Here is a 23,961-nt window from a genome sequence, read left to right on the forward strand (position 1 = left end):
TTAAAGAAAGAATTACTATTCATCAAGGAAATAGCTAAATTCAATGGATTTGACACGAGTATGATTGATAAAATCATCAATAAAACCAAACTGAAACTAGCTACCAATTTAACTCCATTAAAACCCGCCAAACCAAAATACGCTAAATTCACTTTCACTAACCATAGCATTTACCCGATAACCAATTCATTAATGAAGCACGAAATAAAAATAGCCTACACAACAAAAAACACTAATCGTAATTTATTCTTCAATCACAACTCTATTAACATCACAGACAATAGTTACTCTGGATCAGGAATATACAGATTGAAATGCTCTACATGTAATTTTTCTTATGTTGGCCAAACTGGCCGCAGCTTCTCTACCAGATACGCCGAGCATTACAATGCCCAAAGACACCAACAAATTCTCCGCAATGGCCAACCATATGAGGGACACCGGGCATAAATTCACCACAATAGAACAAGACCTCCATATCCTAAAAAGAGTCGATAAAAGCAAACTCATGACAGAATATGAAAACTTATTTTTTATTTTCCTCGACCAACATTTTAATAAAGATAAAAATCTAAATGACACTATTGATAAAAAAAAAAACCCCTGTATGAACAGATTCTTATTTTATTACGAGAATCAACTTCCCTCACCAACAAATTCTTAAAAATCTTCAACCTCACATCAATTAGAGTTCCCACCTCCCCTACAGCTAATATACCCCCCTCCCTTCCCCCCGCCGCTAGTACCTCTAATTCAAATACAACCAATAAACCCATAGCCACACCCACCGTAACATCGCTCCCTCCAATAGCCTTACACCGTTACAACACGCGCAGTAATACACTCTCTTCCTTCCCTCCCACCAATAGCAGCCCCCCTTCAATAGTTACGTCAACGCAAACAGATCCCCCTCCAGCACAAAACTTCAGTTATAACACACGTAGCAAGAAGTCTACTGTTGCAAATACTTCTAACTCATAATATTACAAGCTATCTTTGTCACCGTCAAATGGTAAGTGCATACGATTCTACTTCAATATTTTTCAAATATCTTTTCACACAATTAACTCTTGCTCCCATTTACAGATTCCACTTTTATATGCTTTTTCAACTGGAATATCTACAAACTCACAATTTACAACATTTGAACATCACTTCAAATTTTGAGATGGTCCATAGTGATCCTATTTGAAACTGTTCTTCAACTTCTATTCACTTCATATCCTCAACGTGTTCTACAACTTCACCATATGCATCTGACTTTCGTCTTTTATCTTCAAGATCATGATTAAATTCGGATCTCTCGACCAACTTTGACTTTTATTCTCTCTTCTTTACTTTGATTATATAAGATTTTTCGCCATCGTCTAATTATAACCGCCAGATTATCAACTTTACTTTTATACAATCTTACTACTTGTTGTATAACAATCTGTTGTTTTATCCATTGTACTTATTTTAGCAGCCTTCTAATGTTAATTTTGTTAATACTTCCACTATTGTATCTCATCACATTGTATTTTCAAACCATCATTGTTATTTTTAATGTTATTTTACTTCAAATCTCTTCAAGATTTTAAAATTCATTTCATTACTACATGTTATTTAGACGCTTATTTTTAATTTAAGACTATGGCTGAAGATGCTTTCAGGGAAGGCGAAACATGTACCACTATTAGCTAACAAATTTATGTAAATCATCCAAGACGATTTTGTATTGATTAGGTGGTCTAATAAATAACTTAATGTTATTATTTCAATCAAATATCATCAATACGGACCAAAATGATATTTATTACATGTAACATGTAACAGAAAGGTTATGGCGAATGTCTTTTGGGATTCGCAAGGGATAATCCTCATCGACTATCTGGAAAAGGGTAAAACTATTACAGGTGCACATTATTCATCATTATTGGACCGTTTGAAAACCGTGCTGTAAGAAAAACGCCCTCGATTGGCCCACAAGAAAGTCCTTTTCCATCAGTACACACAGTTGTGGTCGCAAAATTAATGGAAATAGCAGACGTGCCAAGTCTCCCGATTTGAGCAGGAGACTCGCGATTTTTCGTAGTTCCTCCGGATCGCCGGGTCCGATCTCCCGATTTTTAGAGCAATATCCGTCATTTTCGTATTATTTTAAACTCCCGCATATTTCCTCGTTCTATAGTGATACCAGATGGCATTATGGGGCGCGGTGGCCAGTCATGTGCTCCTCTTTGGTCTATGATAAAGTCATTCTCTTTGCAAGTGAGTAACATTCTCTTTGGAGTAACCTAACCTCAGAATTCTTTTCGGGAATTCTGCATTCCATTAAAAAACTGTCTAGCTCTTGGTGCTGATAATGCTCCAGTAATGGTAGGATTAAAGAATGGTGTGGCAGGATGTTTGAAGCTGGAAAATAGTAACATAATCATCGCAGGCTGCTCTTGTCACCTAATTAATCTTGCTGCTGAGAATGGTGTGGTGTGCTTGCCCGTAAATGTAGATGAAAGTATCATTGATATATTTTATTATCTGGAAAGGAGTGCAAGGAGGAAAGAAAAGTTCAGAGAATTTCAGACTTTACACAGCATGTGCCTACTCGATGGTTATCACTAAGAAGGTGTTTAGATAGGATTTTGCTTCAGTGGGACCCTTTGGTTATGTTATTCAGGAGCGAAATTGTGAGTAAGGATTCTCAGATGGGAACTTTGAAGAATTACAAACTTCCTAAGCACAGTTTAAGTGCAGATGTGTCTTGTTTGTCTGAAAAGGTTAAGGATTGTCATAACATTTCACCTCACTCCTCAGTTAAAAGGAAAACCCAGTCATCAGTTTCACTTAAAAAAAAAATGAAACTACTGATGACACTGAGAGCCATGCATTGTCACGTGAAGAACGACTTTTCATGTCCTTTCCTCAAATTTACAAATTTTTTGCCTTTTTCTTTCTTCAAGTTTTATGGATATCTTTGAGAATACAAACGTAGCTCTTCAGTCAAGTATGCCGCACATCCACTTATTGAGGTCAGTTTTGGAGGAACTATTGAAGAATGTGATGGCAAGGTTTGTGAAACCACACATTATTAAAAGCTCCTCTCTCCTTGATGTAGATTATCATACTCCAGCAAATCAAAAGGATGATTGTGATCTGATGATAGGGAACTCTGCGTTTGTTTTGGTGAACACCTTGAAGTCTAAGGGAAGAATGCATATTCTTTAAGTCTGTTAGAAAGTGTTTCACTTCATCGTATGACTACATGGTACACAAATTTCCATTCAAAGATGAAGTTTTAATTAATGCAGAGTTGCAAATATTTCTGCTATAAGTAAGGCATCATTTTCTAGCCTTAGAGTTTTCATTAACAAGTGTCCGAACATAACTTTCAGCTCGAAGAAACTGAGCTGGCAAAAGGAAGAATTGATGTTCAATGGGCATTGGTAGGTCAGATGAAATCAGCTAATGGTGTACTGAAATATGACAGACTCTCTAAGGTGATGCTTGCTATTTTATCAATTCCACATAGCAATGCAGATCGTGAAAGGATTTTTAGCAGAGTCACAAAGACAAAAACACAGTTCAGTTCCTTGCTGTCTGAACAAACTTTGGAGAAACTTTTAACCTTTAAATCAGTTCAGCAAGGCAAGTGCTTTGAGCAAAAATTTAGTTCAGAGTTTCTGAAGAGGGCTAAGTCGGCTACTGTTGTGTTGAACAACAATTAGTCATAATGTGATCACCATGTTGAAGGATGAGAAGTAACATGTTCCTACAGTTCAGGTATGCCCATTATTTAGTATTCACATGTAAGTGATGAAAAATATATATATGTAGGCCAAATAGAATTGTTAATGTATTGAATTATAATGAATTTGTACATGTTCTGCCATCAGTGATGTGTTGTAATATGTCGCGATTCACTGCCAAATTTCTCCTGATTTTTCACCTTTGCAAGTTGGCATATCTGAAAATAGGATTCCAACTCATTTCACATCCCCCCTATTCTCCAAACTTGGCTTCCTCGGACTACTATTTGTTCCCCAATTTGAAGAAATGGCTGGCGGGACAAAGATTTTATTCAAACGAGGAGGTGATTGCAAACACCAATGGATATTTTGCAGACTTGGACAAATCCTGTTATTCGGAAGGGATCAACATACTAGGACATCGTTGGACGAATTGTATAAGCCTAAAAAGAGACTATGTTGAAAAATAAAAAAATGTTTACCCCAAACACGTAAGTAGTTCTTATTTTTGCGCGGACTTTTCAAACGCCCCTCGTATCTGTTCTTCACAGATACTGTATATCCGCTTGTGTATCACTTTAAGAAACAATTTTACCAGATGGCTCATTAAACTGATGGTACGGTAGTCCCCACATTCTTTGGCATTTGATTTCTTAGATAAAGCAATAAATTCGGATTTTAACCATTCTGGAGGGATTTTACCTGATGAGTAAATGTCGTTGAATATTTTTGTGATCATTTTTATTTTTTCCTCACTGAGGAGTTTGAGAAATTCTGCTTGTATGCCATCTGGCCCAGTTGCTTTCCCTTCCTTCATTTGTTGTATGCCTGCTTTTACTTCACTGACTAGGATATCTGGTCCCGTTGTATCTGATATTTCTGGTTCCTGTCTCCTCATGTCATCTTGGAATAACTGTTCCAAATATTTCTCCCATTATCTCTTTTTTTCTTCCTTATCAATTATGAGGTTACCACTACTATCTACTAGCTTTGCACAGCTTGATTTGCGATACTTTTTTGTTGCCTCTCTGACCTTCCAGTGCACATTAAAATCGTCATGTCTACTCTGATAAAACTCTATTTCTGCACATAATTCAGTTTTCTCTTGATCTTTGGCTTCTCTAATTTTCCTTCTGATTGTATTTTGAACCGCTCTGTATTCCATCAAATTGCCTCTTGTCTTCCTTCGTTCTTCCATTAGGTCTAGAATCTCATTTGTCATTCACATTTTCCTCTTTCTAAGGTCCAGTCTCAAATGCTCTTACTGAGCTCAATAGCTGCAATCGCTTAAGTGCGGCCAGTATCCAGTAATCGGGAGATAGTGGGTTCGAGCCCCACTGTCGGCAGCCCTTAATATGGTTTTCCGTGGTTTCCCATTTTCACAACAGGCAAATGCTGGGGCTGTACCTTAATTAAGGCCACTGCCGCTTCCTTCCCATTCCTAGACCTTTCCTATCCCATCGTCGCCATAAGACATATCTGTGTCGGTGCGACGTGAAGCAAATAGCAAATGCTCTTCTTTTACCCCTTTTATCACTTCTTGTATTTGTGTGAGTTTTTCATTAACATCGTCATCATTGTCAATCAAATTATTGTTTAGAGCTGTCTTGACTGTCTGCTGTATGGTATCATCTTTCACTTTTCTCAAGTCGTATTCCCGTGCTGTTTTGGGGACAACATATTTCATTCTGATCTTAAAATTTCCAACCACTGGGACCTGGTCTGATTGTATGTCTGCTCCTGGATATGTTCTGACAGATGTACAACCATTTCTGTATCTCTTGTTCACCATCATGAAATCAATCCGATTCCTCATGGGCGATTTCCATGTGTATTACTTGTTTGGTGGTAGTTTAAACCATGTATTCATCACTAGTAGCTGATTTGTTTCTGCAAATAGTTACAAGTCATCTCCTCGAGCGTTCCTGTCTCCTAGACCGAAGGGTCCGATGGCGTCTGATGTTCTTCCTGCCCCAAGTTTTGCATTAAAGTCGCCCGTAACTATGTTGAGGTCTTCTCTTTTTGGCTTATTCAGGATATGGTTTATGTTGTTGTAGAGATTTTCAACTTTCTCATCTGGTTTGTCTGCAGTAGGAGCATAGACTTGAATAATATTTAAGTCAACTGGCCTTGCATTGATTTGAACTAACATAACACGTGATGAGACTAGGATAATGTTGTCAACACACTTGGCTATTCTTTTGTTCAGTATGATTCCTACCCCATGTTCATGCATACCATTGTCTGTACCCGAGTACCAAACTCGTTGCTCTTCTATGTTGATGGTTCCAGATCCTGGCCATTGCATTTCGCCTACTCCTAGAATATCTATTTTCATTCTTGTCATCTCCTTTATTGCATTGTGGATCTTTCCCGCCTGGCTCATCGTCTTCACATTCCAGTTTTTACTCTATCTTGATATTTGTCTTTCTATTGCTGTGCTTGTATCTGCCCCTCCCGGAGATCTGATTGAGGAGCTTACTCCGGATACAAATTTAGCTGGTGATTACTAGGGAAAATTAATTCAGGTGGTTTCCCGTTGCCTTCCTCAATGCACAGTAACCACGCCACATGGTAACATCCAAGGATGCTAGGACGTGAGGCAGTTATATGCTGATACAAGGTCGTCGTATCGATCTTCTTATCACTATTAATGATATAGCTGCTGCCACTATATCATGTCCTCAGTTGATCCGCGGGTGCGAGCACCACTCTCTCACGAGAGCCCTTATGAGCCATTGGAACGCGCCGTGTCGGGTTTGAGGACTTCCCCATCCAGATCCATCTTCCACAGAGTACAGAAAAGCCCCTACTCAGTTCAGAGCCCCTCCCCTGTACAAGCTGCATCTTTTTTGTTATGCTAATTTTACTATTTAACTTTCATTCTTCACTAGACTGGCGATGTCCCCAAGAGGGACGCGATGTGTACCTATTTGCTTTAAAAATAAATACTTTTGTAAGTATTGTAAAAGTGAACAGGTAGCATGTAGGGACCCTCTTTGGAGGCAGCCCTCCGTAAGAAGTTCAGGAATTTAAGACCTTTTTTCCGTAATTGCGCAACTGTGGCAATGGGTCTTACGAGAATTGGAAATCACGTTATTTTCACAAGGGATGGCAAATAACATTTTCAGGGCTAGGAAAAATTTGATCATACTAAGCGGTAATAGCAAAAATTCGTGATGTGATGAGTGATGCATTTTTTTATATAGATAAAATGATGAGAATCTGGACTTCGAATTTACGACGTGCTATGCGGGAAAACGTGTAAATGAGGAACGTACTAACTAGGTTTCACTGTACACACTTTGTCAAGCATAACATGATTAGTGTAAAGAAAAAGCGACGACAGGCGCAGCACCAACACTATTATTCAGCAATGTGCATCTGCTTGTCGAACATGGGAATCTGACTCTGCCTCTTAGTATGGTGTTACCCCACCCTATGCAGTGAGGCATGATTGTACCCTTCATTGCATGCTGTCCGTAAGGCAGTTAAAGCATTCCAAGTTGATCCTGTCCCATTGTTTGACAGCAGCCCGCCTGGCCAGACGAGAGGTGAATTCGTTCATCGTTGCACTGCCTGTTTCATCACATCCCAGGCACGTTTAGTGCGATTCGTGTCCGGAGACACCAGCAGGCCAGTTTCGGCCAATGGATCTGGGTCTCACTTCACAAGATTGGAGCGGTGTGGGTGCACGTGGCCATCTTGCAGTACAAGTCCATCTGCAAAATGTTGTCAGTATGGTTGTATAATGGCCCCTTATGATTCTGTTTCGGTATTGTGTAACAGACGTATTATCCTCTGACGCGTGGCATCCGACATCCATACATAACGCTGCTCCAAAACATTATAGATCTGCCTCCCTGATGAGCATGCTGGATGGTGTACAGGGCTCGGCTGGCATTACCTCACTCTCTCTTAATCCTTCAAGGATAATCCAGCGTCAGACACATTCGGCACCCATCCGTGAAGAGGATCTGCCACCATTCTTCTAGAGTCCAGTCCAAGTGTTCGCTTACCCATCTTTACCTGGCACCACAGTGTTCGGATGTATGTGGAAGTGCTTTGAATGAACTCCTGAGTGTAGGTATAGTCCCTATAAAGGCTATTTCTGATTGTCTGCTTAGACACAGCCCTACCACTTGCCTGCCGTAAGGCATTACGCAGTTCTGTTGCGGTGTGTTCCAAGTTCCTGAGAGCCAGGATTTACAAGTAACAGTTGTCAGCTCCTGTTGCTGACCGTTGACAACTGCTGCAAGGACGATCTTTGTTTCACACGATAGCGCCTGTATGTCCTGATAACATTGTTAAGATGTACACCGACCAGGCCGGCAATTACCCTCACAAGCAAAATAGTATTGAAAAGGTGGACCTTTAACATTTTCATTTCACTGTAATCCCAGTCCAATACGGAACAAAATGAAGTTTCTAACTTTCAAAACAATTCATAGTTAAAATTATGTCAAATTGTTCACTCTGCCCACATAGCTGGGCAAAGTGAATAACGAAATTAATTGTTTAAAAGTGGGAATGTTATTACTAATAAAAGATATATTTGATATCCGCGCACAAAATAAATTCAAAAATTTGTTTTCAAAAGTTTTTATAGTGTTCACAGCTTATCTGTAATAGCTAATTCCAGGAAAACAAGGAGAGAAAGTAAGCACACTTTCAGTATACTGAAAATTAATAATTCTTATTTTGTTCCTTTAATCAGAATCTAAACTTTATATCACAATGGTCTTATTGCTCTTTTTGTTATTCACACTGAACACAATAATATGGCCACACCCAAAAAAAGATGTGCAGGACTCATGACTCCATGCCTTGCACTTTGTTCTCTAGATCTAATCTTCTGATGGAGGCTCTGTGTATGGTTCATCACAAACTTTGCATTCATAATCTGGTGTTCTTGCATTGTTTTCCTCACTTCCCTTCTTTAGAAACTGTCTCTTGGCTTGACAGCTAGGTCCTGATTGTTTATCCCTTTCTTAGACATTTTAGCTTTCTCCTGATCTTTAACTGGCGTGCTTGTAAGGACATCAGCTTTCTGGCAGGTCCGCCTCCTGGTCTTCACTTGAGGTGTCATCTTTGGAAGTGGCCTCATTTTTTTGGACTGCAGTGTTTTGGATTATTGCCACTTGCTGATGGTTCCTCAGTGAACTGTGTGGTTCCTTCAGCTTCATCAGACACTTGAATCTGTGATGTGATTGGATTATCCTGATCAACTTCACGATTGGTGACGGATGCAGGTGCAAATTCTTCATTCCCGAACACATCTGGGTTATAAGGCCACAGTCCAGCACTTCTGAACCCGTTCACATTATTCTGGGCAGCGGCTGCTTTCAAATAAGCAGGTGCAAACAATCCAAGCGATGTCAAACTGGTTAATTATTCTCCCAGGATGATTCTTCTGGAATGCGCTGACTTCTTGCTCGTGATATATATCTTCAAAGGGCCATAAAACGCCAACATTCAGAGGTTGCATTTTATGAGTCATGTGAGGAAAAAACAACACAAACACAACATTTTCCCTGGATGCAAACTCAAAGGCAGGGTAATATTTATGTGACTCACGATTGTCAAGCAACAGAAGAACTTTGTTGTCAGGTCCAGGGCGAGCATGCTCAAGAAAAAAATGTAGCCACTCCAAGAAAGCCTCACCGTTCATCCACCCACTTTTATTAGTTGTTGCTTGTTTTCCTGGTGGAGCATTATCAAGTAGTCTCTCTTGCATCCTTTTTCTGGCAAAAATGAGGAATGGTGGTATAAAGCCTCCAGCAGCATTACAGCAACAGATTGCTGCAGTCAGTGCTGTTTTTTCTGTGCTGGAAATTACACCAACTTGCTTCTTTCCTACCAGAGATAACACTTTTGGGGACTTTTTTATTGTTGTAGAAATTGCAGTTTCATCCATATTGAACAGAGTACTTGCCGTTATATTGTTTTTGTCTATTTGTTCCCATAATATACTGTAGAATCGATCCACTTGAGGACGATTAAACCCGCGAGCCCTTGCAACTGATGTTGGTTCTGGTGTCCGCAATATAATTTTGGGATGTCAACTCTGAAACCTCTTCAGCCACTCAGCTCCAGCACTAACATTTTTCCACATTGAAGGACAAGGGATTTTATTTCTGTTGGCAAAATCATATGCCGATTTCATAAATTCTCTTCTTGTGAGTCCATAGAAGAGACTGTCCATTTCTCTCAAATAGTCACCCAGTTTGAGTTCTTGTTCCTCACTAAAAACTATTCTAAACCTGCCTAACTGCCTCTTGCTTGAGCTGGATTTGTAGTGTTAGTACGGCATAGAAAAAGGCAGACCGTATTTTGAGCAACGGAGTTAATAGGATTTCCCCTATATTCCTCCACAGCTCTCTTCATCGTTTCTTCGGACCCGGTGCCCTGATCACTGTTTCGTTTGTAATTGTAAACCATCTGCAAACAAAAATTACAATACATAGTTTATTATTGATACATTTGATAGGTTCAGTTTTTCATGTTATTTAGTAATTGTTAAAATTAATCTGCTTTGAACAGGTTACAATTGTACTGGACCTATCAGTTTATACTGGTCTGCATGTTAAAATAAATAAATAAATAAATAAAAAATAAATGGTTTGGTATTTCTATCAAGATAAATTATTATTCACTTCTGGGCTTGCTTTCGTACGTGACCGGTAATCAATTGAAATCCAAGAAATGGCGAGGATTTGCCGATAACGAAAAGTTCAAGTTTTTCGGTGAAGAATAGGACAAACGGCCGGAAAATATAAGTTGGTTCTATATACTGAAAATTCGAGTAACGGAGGTTCAAAATATCGAGATTTGACTATATTATTATACATACGTAGTCTGTGTGTCATAAATGAGTGTGATTAGGTACATTTTCTTGTAACCATTTTAATATTTTTTTAGTTTCAGATTTTAAATTTAATGGTCAATTCACATTGTAACTGTAGAAATGTATGTATGTATATAATCGGGAGAAATATTTTTGGATTCCCTATGGGAATCAACATCTGTATCATCTGATGGCCAGGCAGGCATCAATTTTTGGAAGTGACAGTCTCTCATAGTGTATTGGCACGTCTGGTGGCTCTAAGTAGCCTACGCAGTGCCCTCCATGGTACGCACTAGCCATGTGTTTTGGTGGTTGTGCTATGTACCAACTTATGAGCCCAACTTAGCACAGTGGGACGAAGCGCTGGCAACCAGGAATGAGTTAGCTGGAAAATTTATAATGTCCAATAACGGACAAACTACATTGGTATTATAAATTTACTCATTCAGGACAAATATTTTGGATTTCCTATGGGAATCAACATCTATATCAAATTCTAGCTTGTTTGACTTGTGACATTTACCTCAAGTTCTTTGTGCCATTGCACGTGTTTGTGCAAAATATATTTCTAGATGAGATTCCAGAGTATGGTAAACATGCTCGAACGTCACTCTTATGTACTATGTGCTGCTAAATTTAATGCAAGGAAAACATTAATATCACAGGGAAAACAGATTTAGGTAAGTAAGTGGAGTAAAAGATAAAAACCAGGAGTGCGCAATAAATAAATAAATAAATGTGCCCTATTTATGTCTTAAGAACATCACAGGTTAGAATTACGTGCATTATTATTATTATTATTATTATTATTATTATTATTATTATTATTATTATTATTATTGTTGTTGTTGTTGTTAACTTTTTGAAAATGATTGATTTTTTTACATTATTTTTAGCGGAAAGGCGGAAGAAGCTAAGAGGCCGTTCTCCTGCACCGGATGAGAATCAAGATGAGGATGATTATATGGATGAAAATATGAAGCAAAGTGACAAGGCAACTATGGACCGTATTGTTGCTATCATGGATGATTATGAGTCCGACATGAATAACTACTCCGGTACAGCTGTCAAGACGGAGAGGGCCAAGTTTGAAGGTGAGATTTACAGGGAACGTGTTGTGTTAAGTTGGTTTTGTGTAGATTTTTCTGGAGACACCGGCATATGTTTTCAGATATAGTTAAACACACACACCACGCGCACACATACACACACATGCAGAGAGTGTGGAATCTCATTAGCACATATTTCAATGGGCTAAAATATTTAAAGATCATACACAGGAAAATGAATTACTGAAGGAAAAAAAATAGGAAAGTGTACAATTTATTGTGTGTTTAGGCCAGTGATGTGGTGGTAATTATTTTTCACAGATTCGGGTACGCTGTAGTCTGAAATTCATATCCTGAGTAAATGTTTTTATATATATATATATATATATATATATATTTTTTTTTTTTAAATATTTTATTTTGTATCTCAGTGCAGCCATAACATCAGTGACAACAACAAAGTTCAACACAAATTATTGAACAGTATCCATTGCGTCTATGGCATTTAACAGCATAGGCAAGCTTGTTGATTCCATATCATCATCATTTTTTTACTTTTGCAGCTTCTCGAATGTATGGAGATCCAGGATTTCATCGAATTGCAGACTGACAAACCACGACATTGTCGTCACACACTGTGTAGTCAGCAGTGGCGTTAGTTATGCATTCTTTCTCCCTCACTATCTCACACCAATCATCCGCTTCCGCTATGCTTTCACTTGCAGGTATGTCATCAGTAGCAAGACTGCTTTAGTCGACTTTATTGAAACAGCTTCTTACGATGTTTTCAAAACATGAATCCCTAGCATATTTTACTAAATGTATTGCATCAGAGATGTTTAACTCCCTCGTTGTGGAATGAAGAGAAGTCAACCGTCTTTGAACAAGCTCTTTCTATAATTTTGCTTGACACATGGTGTGATACCCTTATCGAGAGGCTGCAGGTGACTTGTGCAATTTGCTGGAAAGAATATAACTTTCACATTCTGATGATAGGACTTGTCTGTAGGATGTGCCACATGCTGGTCAAGAAGCAAAAGGATTTTTTTTGTTTTTAGAACCCATAAATATGACTCAAATACTACGGCTGTTACTCAGGCTTTCGGATTTGAAGTATACTTGCATGAAAGTGTGTGTGCATTCAGAAAAAAAAAAGGCATTGAATTGTTTTCTTTTCCATTTTCATTGCAACGCAATATGACTGTCAGTCTCTCTTTAGCTTTCCACTGTGACATTTCTCACCCTTAAATGCCAAAGTTTTGTCAGGTAGGTGAAGTAATAGCAATGTTTCATCTGCATTAGGAACGTAATTCGAACTGTAATTCTCAAAGTGATTGCAGTGTAGTTTCTCTGCATGTTTCTATAGTCATGAGTTCATGTTAGGAACCTTGCACATAGATTATGCTTGTTTTTAAATTTCCTGATTCAGCCATTGGAAGCTTAAAAGTTTTCTAGAGTCCTAGCTGCTATGCTAAATGAACTGCCTGTATTGGAACCTCTATTTCATCAAGTGGGTTATGAGACATACAGGCTTGTTTATTCCACTTCAGTAACACACATTCCCATTCAGGAAACGCACCCTCTTGCACTCATTTTCTTTTGCTACATGCTCCTTCTTCACTAGCATGATCAATTTCTTTCCTTTTGCTTTGTATGGTGTGGTTCATTGCGGTTAGAGGAATGTTCAGTTACTGTGCAGCACAGTTCATGTGAAGATTGCAGTCCACTTCTTGAATGAACATCAGCTTTTCATAATTGTTTATCGCACTTTTTTTTCTCCACAATTTAATCACACTCTGTAAGCTTTGTACTAAGACGCAAAATGAAATACAGTAGGAACACTAAGTAACCTGAAACCATCGCAAGGTGCTCTCTGTAGGCGCACTAATGAGGGAGGGAGAGCGATAGAAACAGAAGGCATATATGTCTCCCTTCTCGTACAAGGAGAGAACTCGTACGCTGTAAGTAACAATGAAAGAATTTTACACTGCAAGTTGTTTTGTATGTAACAAAATTTTGAACTTGGTCTTCGTTACTGGGTTACTGATGGTTTTCTGTTGTTTCACATTCTCACACCAGATAAGTGCTGGGGCTGTACTGCAATAAAAGCCATGGTCGCTTCCTTCCTGCTCCTAGCCCTTTCCTATCGAAGGGTCGCTGTGTGACTTATTTGTGTTGCTGTGATGTAAACCAAATTTTAAAAAGAAAAATACTGGGCTAAATAATGTCTAATCAAACAGTGCTATAAAAATTTGATCGTTTTAAGCAGGAAGGTAAAACATGGTAAAGAGTATATGGAAACGTACTTATTAGCACTGGACTGGGACCAACGAAAATAGTCATGTTAAGCGGGAAAACTTGTTAACGGAGAACATTCTGACGAGATTCTACTGGATATCCACAACACGTATACCTTGTAAGGTAAAGCTCGGCAACTCCAACTTTTCCATTCCAAGGAATGCAAACTTGGAATAACTCCCTTGTACCCTTCTGTCCCTGGTCATGTTCGACCAATAGTGTGTACAAGGGTGTGTCTCCTCACGAGCCAGTAGAAGTGAACATCTCCCAATGTTGCCGATTAGCGACTGCAATTCAGTGCTCGCCTACCTCTCAAGGGAGACGTTTCTGTTAAGTCAGCATTGAAGTGCTCTAGCTCCGTGCTTTGTCTATCACTGCGCACGGCTTGGCAGGCCTACCCGCCATCCTCCCTCTGTCACTCCTACTGACGAAACTAGCGCTTACATCAATCACATTCCAGGGACTTACTTCAACTTGTCGTGCTTTAGTAGGAATTGTTATTACAGTTCTTGGCAGCAGTGACTTAAATTTTGACTTGAGACTTGGATTAGTGGAATTCAAGTAACTCTCAAAGAGCTGATTAATTAGGCCTCAATCTTTTGAAATTGAGGAGAAAAGGATTATGCATTGGTATTCGAAAATGCAGGAGTGTTGGATGAGTCATGGTGGAGCTTGTTTTACGAGGAAGTACACTGGGTAACCATCCTCTAGTGTTGGATGACAGATGTGGAATTCATTACTTAGGATTACCATTTTGCACATTTGGTATAATCAGGAAATTTCAAAACTACAGAATACCACATGGAAATTAAACCTGTGTTTAGGAGTGGTTCTAGGTTGAATGTTCTGCTAGATATGTATGTCGAGTATTCATCCCAAAGGCTGGTTTGGTCTCCAACAGGTCTGCCATCAACTGTCGTAGATAGCCTGGGCGTCACTAAAGAGGCATACTAGGAAAATGAGGAATGAGGCAGTTCTCATTGCTTTCTTCATTCAGCCAGAAGTTGCTCTTACATACCAGTAAGATGCTACTAAATATACTGGATGAAGTTTACTTCTTTTTTTAAAAATACGTACATCACTATATATTGAAACAGGAACGCCTGTACTTCAGTTTTGCGGAGAGCATGGATAACGCCAAGGCGTGTACGGTTCATGTTTTAGAGAGTACGAGAGAAGGTTGGTGAAATTAGTTCATATTTAAAGTGGAACTTGCAGTTTATTCAAAAAACTGCATAGAAATTATATCACCTTTTACAGGCGAATAGTTTGAATGTCCTTGAAGATGTGGAGAAGGCATCGTTCTGCGGCGTCGGCGTCGTCTCCCGGCGTCGGCGTCGTCTCCCGGCGTCGGCCCAAGTTGTCAGTGTCAACCCACGGCCGTTGTCAGCCCTTGCTTTTGAAGGAGACTCGAACCTGGGGCGGTCGTCTGATGATAGTGCAGCATGGAATAGTTGTTGAGTTTTGTATTCCACTAAGTCCCATGAAAGGAGCAGAGAAATGTAAAACTTTCGCACAGAATGTCAATGGAATCTGATACGACACTTCTCTACTGCTCTGCACATTAAGGAGAGACACTGTTTACTGGCCGAATAGGTTCCACTATAAATGGTGTTGGACGCACATTTGAGGGGGGAAAAAAAGAGATGAATTCAAAGTCACAGTTCTGTGAGAATAATTAATATTGTTCGTGCAGTAGTCCCTATCGAACTTGAAGTGATAAGCAATGAAAATAATCTGGAACTTTCTGAGATACGATGGTTTACCACTTCACTCAATCTCAGTGCAAAAGAAAATAAATTAAGTCCTTCGGACGTAGTCTCTGCACTGTTTGTAATGAGTACCTGCAATGTCCTAGCACACACACTCATAGAAATAAATTAAGTTTCTGCGAAGACAGAAAGAAACAGTTTGACAGTCTTGTGTAAGAGAACCAAGTTCTGTTACGACTCAGTCTTAACAAAAATCACGTAATTTCTCAGAGGTAACATTTTCACTGAGCCACAATATTACACACAAATTTAGACACAGTTTTTATGAGGGGAATTAACATAGTCCCTTGAAAATAAATAAAGGTACCGTATTCCACAAATCAGCACTGTCCTTGAAAGGGAATATCGGCTCAGTTTTATGAAAGTAAATGTTAGTTCTGTGAAATGGATTGACACAGTCTTTTTAAAATGAAGGTTGGCACAGTTTTATGAAAAGAAAATGTCGACACTGTTTTTCTCACGGAGTGATTGACACAGTCTTTGAAAGAAAAGTAGGCACTGTCCTTTACGAAACAAAGTGACACTGTCCATAAAAGAATTGTTCTATCACTAGGGCACAATTTTTACGAAATAGCCTAACACAGTTTCTTGTAGAGGAAACAACTAAAGCACAGTCTTTATGCCCTAAGTCCTTTAAGCACAGTTTCAAAATGTACAGTCCCTTCAATTACACAATTCACAAAGCGAAATGATGTTACATGCCTCGACAGAGCGATATTATCGTTGAATAAGCTTTCGCTTACACACGAAGTTGGTCCACAGAGAAAGCTTTCAACACCAGTATTACGTACTTTCGAACCCCGGTCCTAAGCCGGACAGAGTAATAAACCGTATCACATAGCGAGGCGACTGGTTCACGACGATGTGCTCGCTCGCACACACACTGACACATTCAGTGACACACTGACACACTCTAGGCTGGCGACCTCCTTTTATTGCCCAAGGTCGGACGGCGAGACTGAAAATGTGAGCATCTTAAAAAATTCATATCTCGGCCATCCTTCCACCGATTTTAATGAAATTTTGGGTAGTAGCATTTGTTGGCTAGGCCTGCAAAGTGACGTTCTCGAAATTACAATTTAACCTTCCATTCGTGATGAAATGCCATAGAATCGAACAGAACTTTCGGTGTGACGTCACTTGGCCTTGGCTGGCACTCTGTAGCAGCGCTTGCTTGCATGCTGTCCCCCACAATGCCTGCGCTTTCGGCGCTCGTTTTGAATCCATACAGCCGGGTGTTAGCGAGTTCTCAAGAAATATATGCACACGAATGCTCACAGGGCATTCCCGTTTCAATATATATATGTTTGTGAAAGAATTAATCTGGTGCACAGATGTAATTTGTCTTTGTAAACTTGAGCTGGTGAGAACTGAAAATTTACTTCTGCTGATCCATATTTAAGTTTCAGCATTTCAAATGATAGAATGATCATGACTTTTTTTTCCAGCTGAAACTAAAGATCGGAAGATGTCCCGGACGCAAGAGAAGTTGATGAAACTTAGCCAGGATGGGGGTCACAATGATGCCAACATGGTTTGTACTTTTCTCATTTTGTTTAATTTTTATGATCAGTATGTTGATGTATTGAAAAGAAAGACGTAGACCACTATTGATAAGTTTTGTATGACAGCTGTGTATATAGACTGGACAACCGTGTTCAGTATAGGTGAGGACTAGGCCAGCTGTTAAAGAGTATAATATGGATGTTGTAGAACTTATGGTAGTACCACAGAGCCCTTAAAAGAGGGTATGTTTTAGCTTCAATCTTTCTAAGATGTTCTTCAGTAGAACTGAGAGAATTCTGTAGGCAGTAGTTCCCAGGTATTTTTATTATATTATGGGCCTCAGATCAGACTTAGCCCTAAGGACTTTATAGGGGAAGTCGGGGCAAAGTGAATAAACTGATTTTATATCAGTTTATTTCTGTAATTACGAATGACAATGACATGAACTTTGCTTTAATTGTTCCTTGTTATTTTTCCATTTAATTGATATAAAAAACAGATACAATTCATACAGTAAAATGAAAATGTTAAAGGTCCACCTTTTCAGTACCATGAATGTTTATTGATGTGAGTATATATCACATAACGTTTAAAGAAGATTGGTACTTGTTTCGACGCTCATTGCACGTCATCATCAGCCAACGAATCAATTGAGCAAAATACAACTTATCAAATAGCAATATATAACACATGATAGCACCTACAAGACAAATGTTAAACTATGACTAGTTAAAATATAAAACCCATGACAACAAATACAAGGATTAATGTTAAATTGTAACAAGTTAAAACAATTAAAGCAAATCAGAGAAGGTAACAATTGTTAGGGTATGATACACGAGAAAATAGTCCCCCTTGAGGTTTGTAGAACATAAGGTGTATCTATATAAAACACTTGAATGCACCAACTAAGGCAAATTTTAAATGTAACGTTAAAATTATGACCATCTAAAACACATGACAGCACCTATAAAGTCACTGTTAGATTATAACCAGTTGAAATGATGAGGTGCCTCTGACCGTAAAATATAAAATTTTTGAGAAGGTATCCCAGTTGTTGATTCTTGATAAACAAGAGAATAGTCCAGCTTGAGGTGCATAGATCATAAGGTCACTTATGTTATCAGTGGGAAGAATAAACCTTGTTCTCTTAAGTTACGTTAATTAACAGGCTTAATTTAGGTGGTTTATAAGCCATCAATGTGGTCGTGTGAAGATCATAATTTGAATCAACGTCACGATTCCCAGTTCAGTATGGAAACGCGGAGACCTGACGAAAAGATTGAAAGTCGTGTGTTTTAGATGGTCATACGCACCATACTTTCATCATTTTAACGTCACATTTAAAATTTGCCTTAGTAGGTGCATTCAAGTGCTGTATATAGATACACCTTATGTTCTACAAACCTCAAGCTGGACTATTTTCTCGTGTATCATACCCTAACAATTGTTACCTTCTCTGATTTGCTTTAATTGTTTTAACTTGTTACAATTTAACTTTTAACATTAATCCTTGTATTTGCTGTCATGTGTTTTATATTTTAATTAGTCATAGTTTAACATTAGCCTTGTAGGTGCTATCATGTGTTATATATTGCTATTTGATAAGGTGTATTTTGCTCAATTGATTCGTTGGGTGATGATGACGCGCAATAAGCGTCGAAACTAGTACCAATCTTCTTTAAACGTTATGTGATATATATACTCACATCAATAAACATTCATGGTCTTGAAAAGGTGGACCTTTAACATTTTCATTTTACTGTAATCTCAGTCCAATACAGAACAAAATGAAGTTTCTAACTTTCAAAACAATTCAGAGTTAAAATTCTGTCAAATTATTCACTTTGCCCACATAGGCGGGCATAGTGAATAACAAAATGAATTGTTGAAAAGTGGGAATGTTATTACTAATAAAGGATATATTTGATATCCGCACACATAATAAATTCAAAAATTTGTTTTCAATAGTTTTTGTAGCGTTCACAGCTTACCTGTAATAGCTAACTTAAGGAAAACAAGGAGAGAAAGTAAGCACACATTCAATATACTGAAAATTAATAATTCTTATTTTGTTCCTTTAATCAAAATCTAAACTTTATATAACAATGGTCTTATTGCTCTTTTTGTTATTCACACTGAACACAATAATATTGGCCACACCCAAAAAAAGATGTGCAGGACTCATGACTCCATGCCTTGCACTTTGTGCTCTAGATCTAATCTTCTGATGGAGGCTCTTTGTATGGTTCATCACATACTGTGCATGCATAATCTGGTGTTCTTGCACTGTTTTCTTCACTTCCTTTCTTTAGAAGCTGTCTCTTGGCTTGACAGCTAGGTCCTGCATTGTTTATCCTTTTCTTAGACATTTTAGCTTTCTCCTGATCTTTAACTGGCGTGCTTGTAAGGACATCAGCTTTCTGGCAGGTCCGCCTCCTGGTCTTCACTTGAGGTGTCATCTTTGGAAGTGGCCTCATTTTTTTGGACTGCAGTGGTTTGGATTATCGCCACTTGCTGATGGTTCCTCAGTGAACTGTGTGGTTCCTTCAGCTTCATCAGACACTTGAATCTGTGATGTGATTGGATTATCCTGATCTACTTCACGATTGGTGACAGATGCTGGTGCAAATTCTTCATCCCTGACACATCTGGGTTATAAGGCCACTGTTCAGCACTTCTGAACCCATTCACAGCATTCTGGGCAGCGGCTGCTTTTAAATAAGCAGGTGCAAACAGTCCAAGCGATGTCAAACTGGGTAATTATTCTCCCAGGATGATTCTTCTAGAATGTGCTAACTTCTTGCGCGTGATATATATCTTCAAAGGGCCGTAAAACGCAACATTCAGAGGTTGCATTTTATGAGTCATGTGAGGAAAAAACAACACAAACACAACATTTTCCCTGGATGCAAACTCAAAGGCAGGGTAATATTTATGTGACTCACGATTGTCAAGCAACAGAAGAACTTTGTTGTCAGGTCCAGGGCGAGCATGCTTAAGAAAAAAATGTAGCCACTCCAAGAAAGCCTCACCGTTCATCCACCCACTTTTATTAGTTGTTGCTTGTTTTCCTGGTGGAGCATTATCAAGTAGTCTCTCTTGCATCCTTTTTCTGGCAAAAATGAGGAATGGTGGTATAAAGCCTCCAGCAGCATTACAGCAACAGATTGCTGCAGTCAGTGCTGTTTTTTCTGTGCTGGAAATTACTCCAACTTGCTTCTTTCTTACCAGAGATAACACTTTTGGGGACTTTTTTATTGTTGTAGAAATTGCAGTTTCATCCATATTGAACAGAGTACTTGCCGTTATATTGTTTTTGTCTATTTGTTCCCATAATATACTGTAGAATCGATCCACTTGAGGACGATTAAACCCGCGAGCCCTTGCAACTGATGTTGGTTCTGGTGTCCGCAATATAATTTTGGGATGTCAACTCTGAAACCTCTTCAGCCACTCAGCTCCAGCACTAACATTTTTCCACATTGAAGGACAAGGGATTTTATTTCTGTTGGCAAAATCATATGCCAATTTCATAAATTCCCTTCTTGTGAGTCCATAGAAAAGACTGTCCATTTCTCTCAAATAGTTGCCCAGATAGAGTTCTTGTTCCTCACTAAAAACTATTCTAAACCTGCCTAACTGCCTCTTGCTTGAGCCGGATTTGTGGTGTCAGTACGGCATAGAAAAAGGCAGACCGTATTTTGTAGCAACGGAGTTAATAGGATTTCCCCTATATTCCTCCACAGCTTTCTTCATCGTTTCTTCGGACCAGGTGTCCATAAGCGGTTGGGAACAACACAAAAATACATCGTAATCACTTTTAAAATAGTTATAAATATGTATGAATAACAGTGTGTTTCTTACCTTGATGAAATTTTAAGAAATGTTGCAAAAATCTTCAAACACTTCCACTCTCACTCAGTCTCACTCTGTTTACCACTGCAGTCTTTTTCTACTGATTCTCATGTCTCTAGCAGATTGCAGCTCTTCCTGCAGAAGCAACTTAGTGACACCTAGCTAATTTTCCATACATTTTACTTATTAGCTTTACCCGGGCTCTTCGCTTTGCCCGGTCCTCCCCTACTCAGTATACTCTAATATTGTTGTAATAATTATAAGTTTAGCATCTACAACAAGTACACAAAAAATTAACTGTGCATTGGTCAATGAGATACTGCTTGTGAACACTCATATGGTAAAGTAATATCTGACATAACCTCTTAAGGGCAGTTTCACTCTAGCAACACAAACATTGCATACTCATACCTGCCAACCCTTCCTATTTACCCGGAAACTTTCCCTTATTTAACTCATCTTCCGATTTATGGGACAGCACGTGGGTGATTCTAATCATAAGTTCACTAAATGAACAGAAATTATTGAACTAACTTTAACTAACACAATTTCAAAGGTAAAGTTCAGGGGAGAAATGTCAAATGCTTTTACAATAAGTACAGGCCTCAGACAAGGTGATGGATTATCCCCTCTGGGCTTCAATGTGGCTGTAGATTACATCATGAAAATTTGGCAGAAAGAAAACCCACGTAAAATCACAATTGGAGCAAAAACCTCAATAAGGACAAATTGGCTAGGGTTTGCGTATTATTTAGCTCTGTCGGCCCTCGACATGGAAGAAGTCCATGCTGAGATTACCAGTCTCCGGAAAATTGCATTAAAAATAGGATTACAAATATCCTTTGAGTAAACTGAGATCATGCCAATGAAACCCCTTGACATAAACGAGGTCATCATAAATGATGGAAAAATTAACATAGTCCTACAGTTTAAATACCTTGGAGAAATCATTACGCACAACTTAAGTGAGAAAGCAACATGGATAAATAGAATCAACAAATTAAAAAAAGTGCAATTTCTAACCTGGTCAAGTTATAACAAAAAATGCTTGTCAATAGAGACTAATGATTCAACACTACAAAACTGTAACTTTGCCCGAAGCCACATACACTTGCGAAACCTTTTCCAAATTAAAAATGGAAAAACAGATCATCTCCTCAAATCTGAAAGAAGAATTAGTAGAACTTGCATAAATAAAAAGTACCAGGTTGAAGAAGTCGGGAGAATCCTCCCCAATGAAACTGTCCATCGAGAGATGGACCCAGTTACCAGCACAATGAAGAAAAGAATCTCTTATTTCTTTCACATCTTACAATTACCAGAAAACAGGATTTTACAACAACTAGAAATATCTGGGACATTGGATCAATGAAAATTCAAGATGTTCTCAAAACAATTGGGCTTGAAATTATAGATGCAGGGAACAAGAATAAAATTACCACCCTTCTTAAGAATCACAATTTTTCAACTGTAATGATGCATAGAAGGCCTGTAGAGATAAAAGACGAATTAAGAACACAGTGATCAGAACGAATGAAAAAGTACTGGGCAGATGAGAAGAATCAAACAGTACATCCTTCAAGGAAAAAGTGTACATAGAAGACTATAAGTGGTCCAATGTGACGAATAAAGTTTTTAATAATAATAATAATAATAATTGACTAAAGTGGTCCAATGAAGGCTATAAAATGTAAAATAAAATGAAAACTATGCACCATAACCGGCTAAAACCAGCATGGCACAATTCTCAACACAGACTACCTCAGGGTCCTCGAAGATCAGTGAAATTGGTAGGCCTATTAGCATTGAATGTGCTGATAATAACCGATCTCCCTGTCCCCGTTGCGGAAAGCTATATCTCAGGGTCAATACACATATAAGTATCCAGAGGCGTACAGACAAAGTATTGCATCCAGACAGCCGGGGATAGCAGTCACGTTCTGCAACCACCCGCCGGAAGTATAGAATTGGAACAGATACCAGACATATAACTGCTAGATGTAGACTCCAATGAATGAACGCAGTCCCATGCATCAGTATAAAGAAGGCCTTACAGAATAGAATGTACACTTTTTAGATGGATTTGCCGAATTCTTGACAAATCAATAAATCTTCTCCCAGGTTCAAAACCCCACCACAAAGTACAAAGGCTAAGCGTGATGCTCTAATTCAATCTAACCCAGACGCGCGACCAAAAGGGACAGAGAGAAGAGACACAATAAATATAGATACGAAGAAATGCAGTTTCCCTACTACAATCAAAGGAGAAAAACTATAAGGAAAGTTCTCAACTAACAAATGCTGTCTTGTAATTTAAGTGTTTAGGATATTGACCATTTCTATCTTTTTTAATCCCAATAATTGCATACGGGAGGAGTATAGCGCAGTGGATAGCACTGAACGAGACAAGTATAAGCAAGGCTGAGATAATTTATGCGACAAGTAAAATAGCATTACATAAAATCAGCTTCATGGTCCGTATTGCACTTACAACAGATTCACAACTAAGTATTTATTATTTTCCACCTTGTCGATACACTAAATTGCTTAAGGCAACTTATTAGTTAAAAGTGATACATGTTTCGTATATTATGAACATCTTCAGCCACATAACACTGTTTAGATGAAAAAATTCATATAATGACTAAGTATCAATGCTTTAGAGGAAGTGTCCTTATAATTAATTTTATGTGGCTGAAGATATTTATAATATACGAAACATATACCCCTTTTAACCAATAAGTTGTCTTAAGCAATTTAGTGTATTGACAAGGTGGAAAATAAAAAATTCTTAGTTGTGAAGTAAAATAGCAGTTGACACAGCCCCCGGTCCTGACAAGTTATAGTCCGAGCAGTCAAGGACAACATAGTATCTAACATAATTGCAAAAAATCACTACAATAATG

The 23,961-nt window shown here is 38.5% G+C and overlaps 1 protein-coding gene across 2 annotated transcripts in view; it reads left to right on the forward strand.

Annotated features, from left to right (window-relative positions):
• Positions 1-23,961, forward strand: part of LOC136877254 (RNA-binding protein 25) — a 305,057-nt gene that overhangs the window by 94,905 nt on the left and 186,191 nt on the right. For both annotated transcript variants that reach the window (XM_067151122.2, XM_067151123.2), the window contains exons 7-8: positions 11,469-11,666; positions 17,140-17,225. In XM_067151122.2, the coding sequence (XP_067007223.1) occupies positions 11,469-11,666; positions 17,140-17,225 (284 nt within the window). The remainder of the gene's footprint in view (positions 1-11,468; positions 11,667-17,139; positions 17,226-23,961) is intronic.

The sequence above is a fragment of the Anabrus simplex genome, chromosome 7 (genome assembly GCF_040414725.1).
Source record: "Anabrus simplex isolate iqAnaSimp1 chromosome 7, ASM4041472v1, whole genome shotgun sequence".
NCBI lineage: Eukaryota > Metazoa > Arthropoda > Insecta > Orthoptera > Tettigoniidae > Anabrus > Anabrus simplex.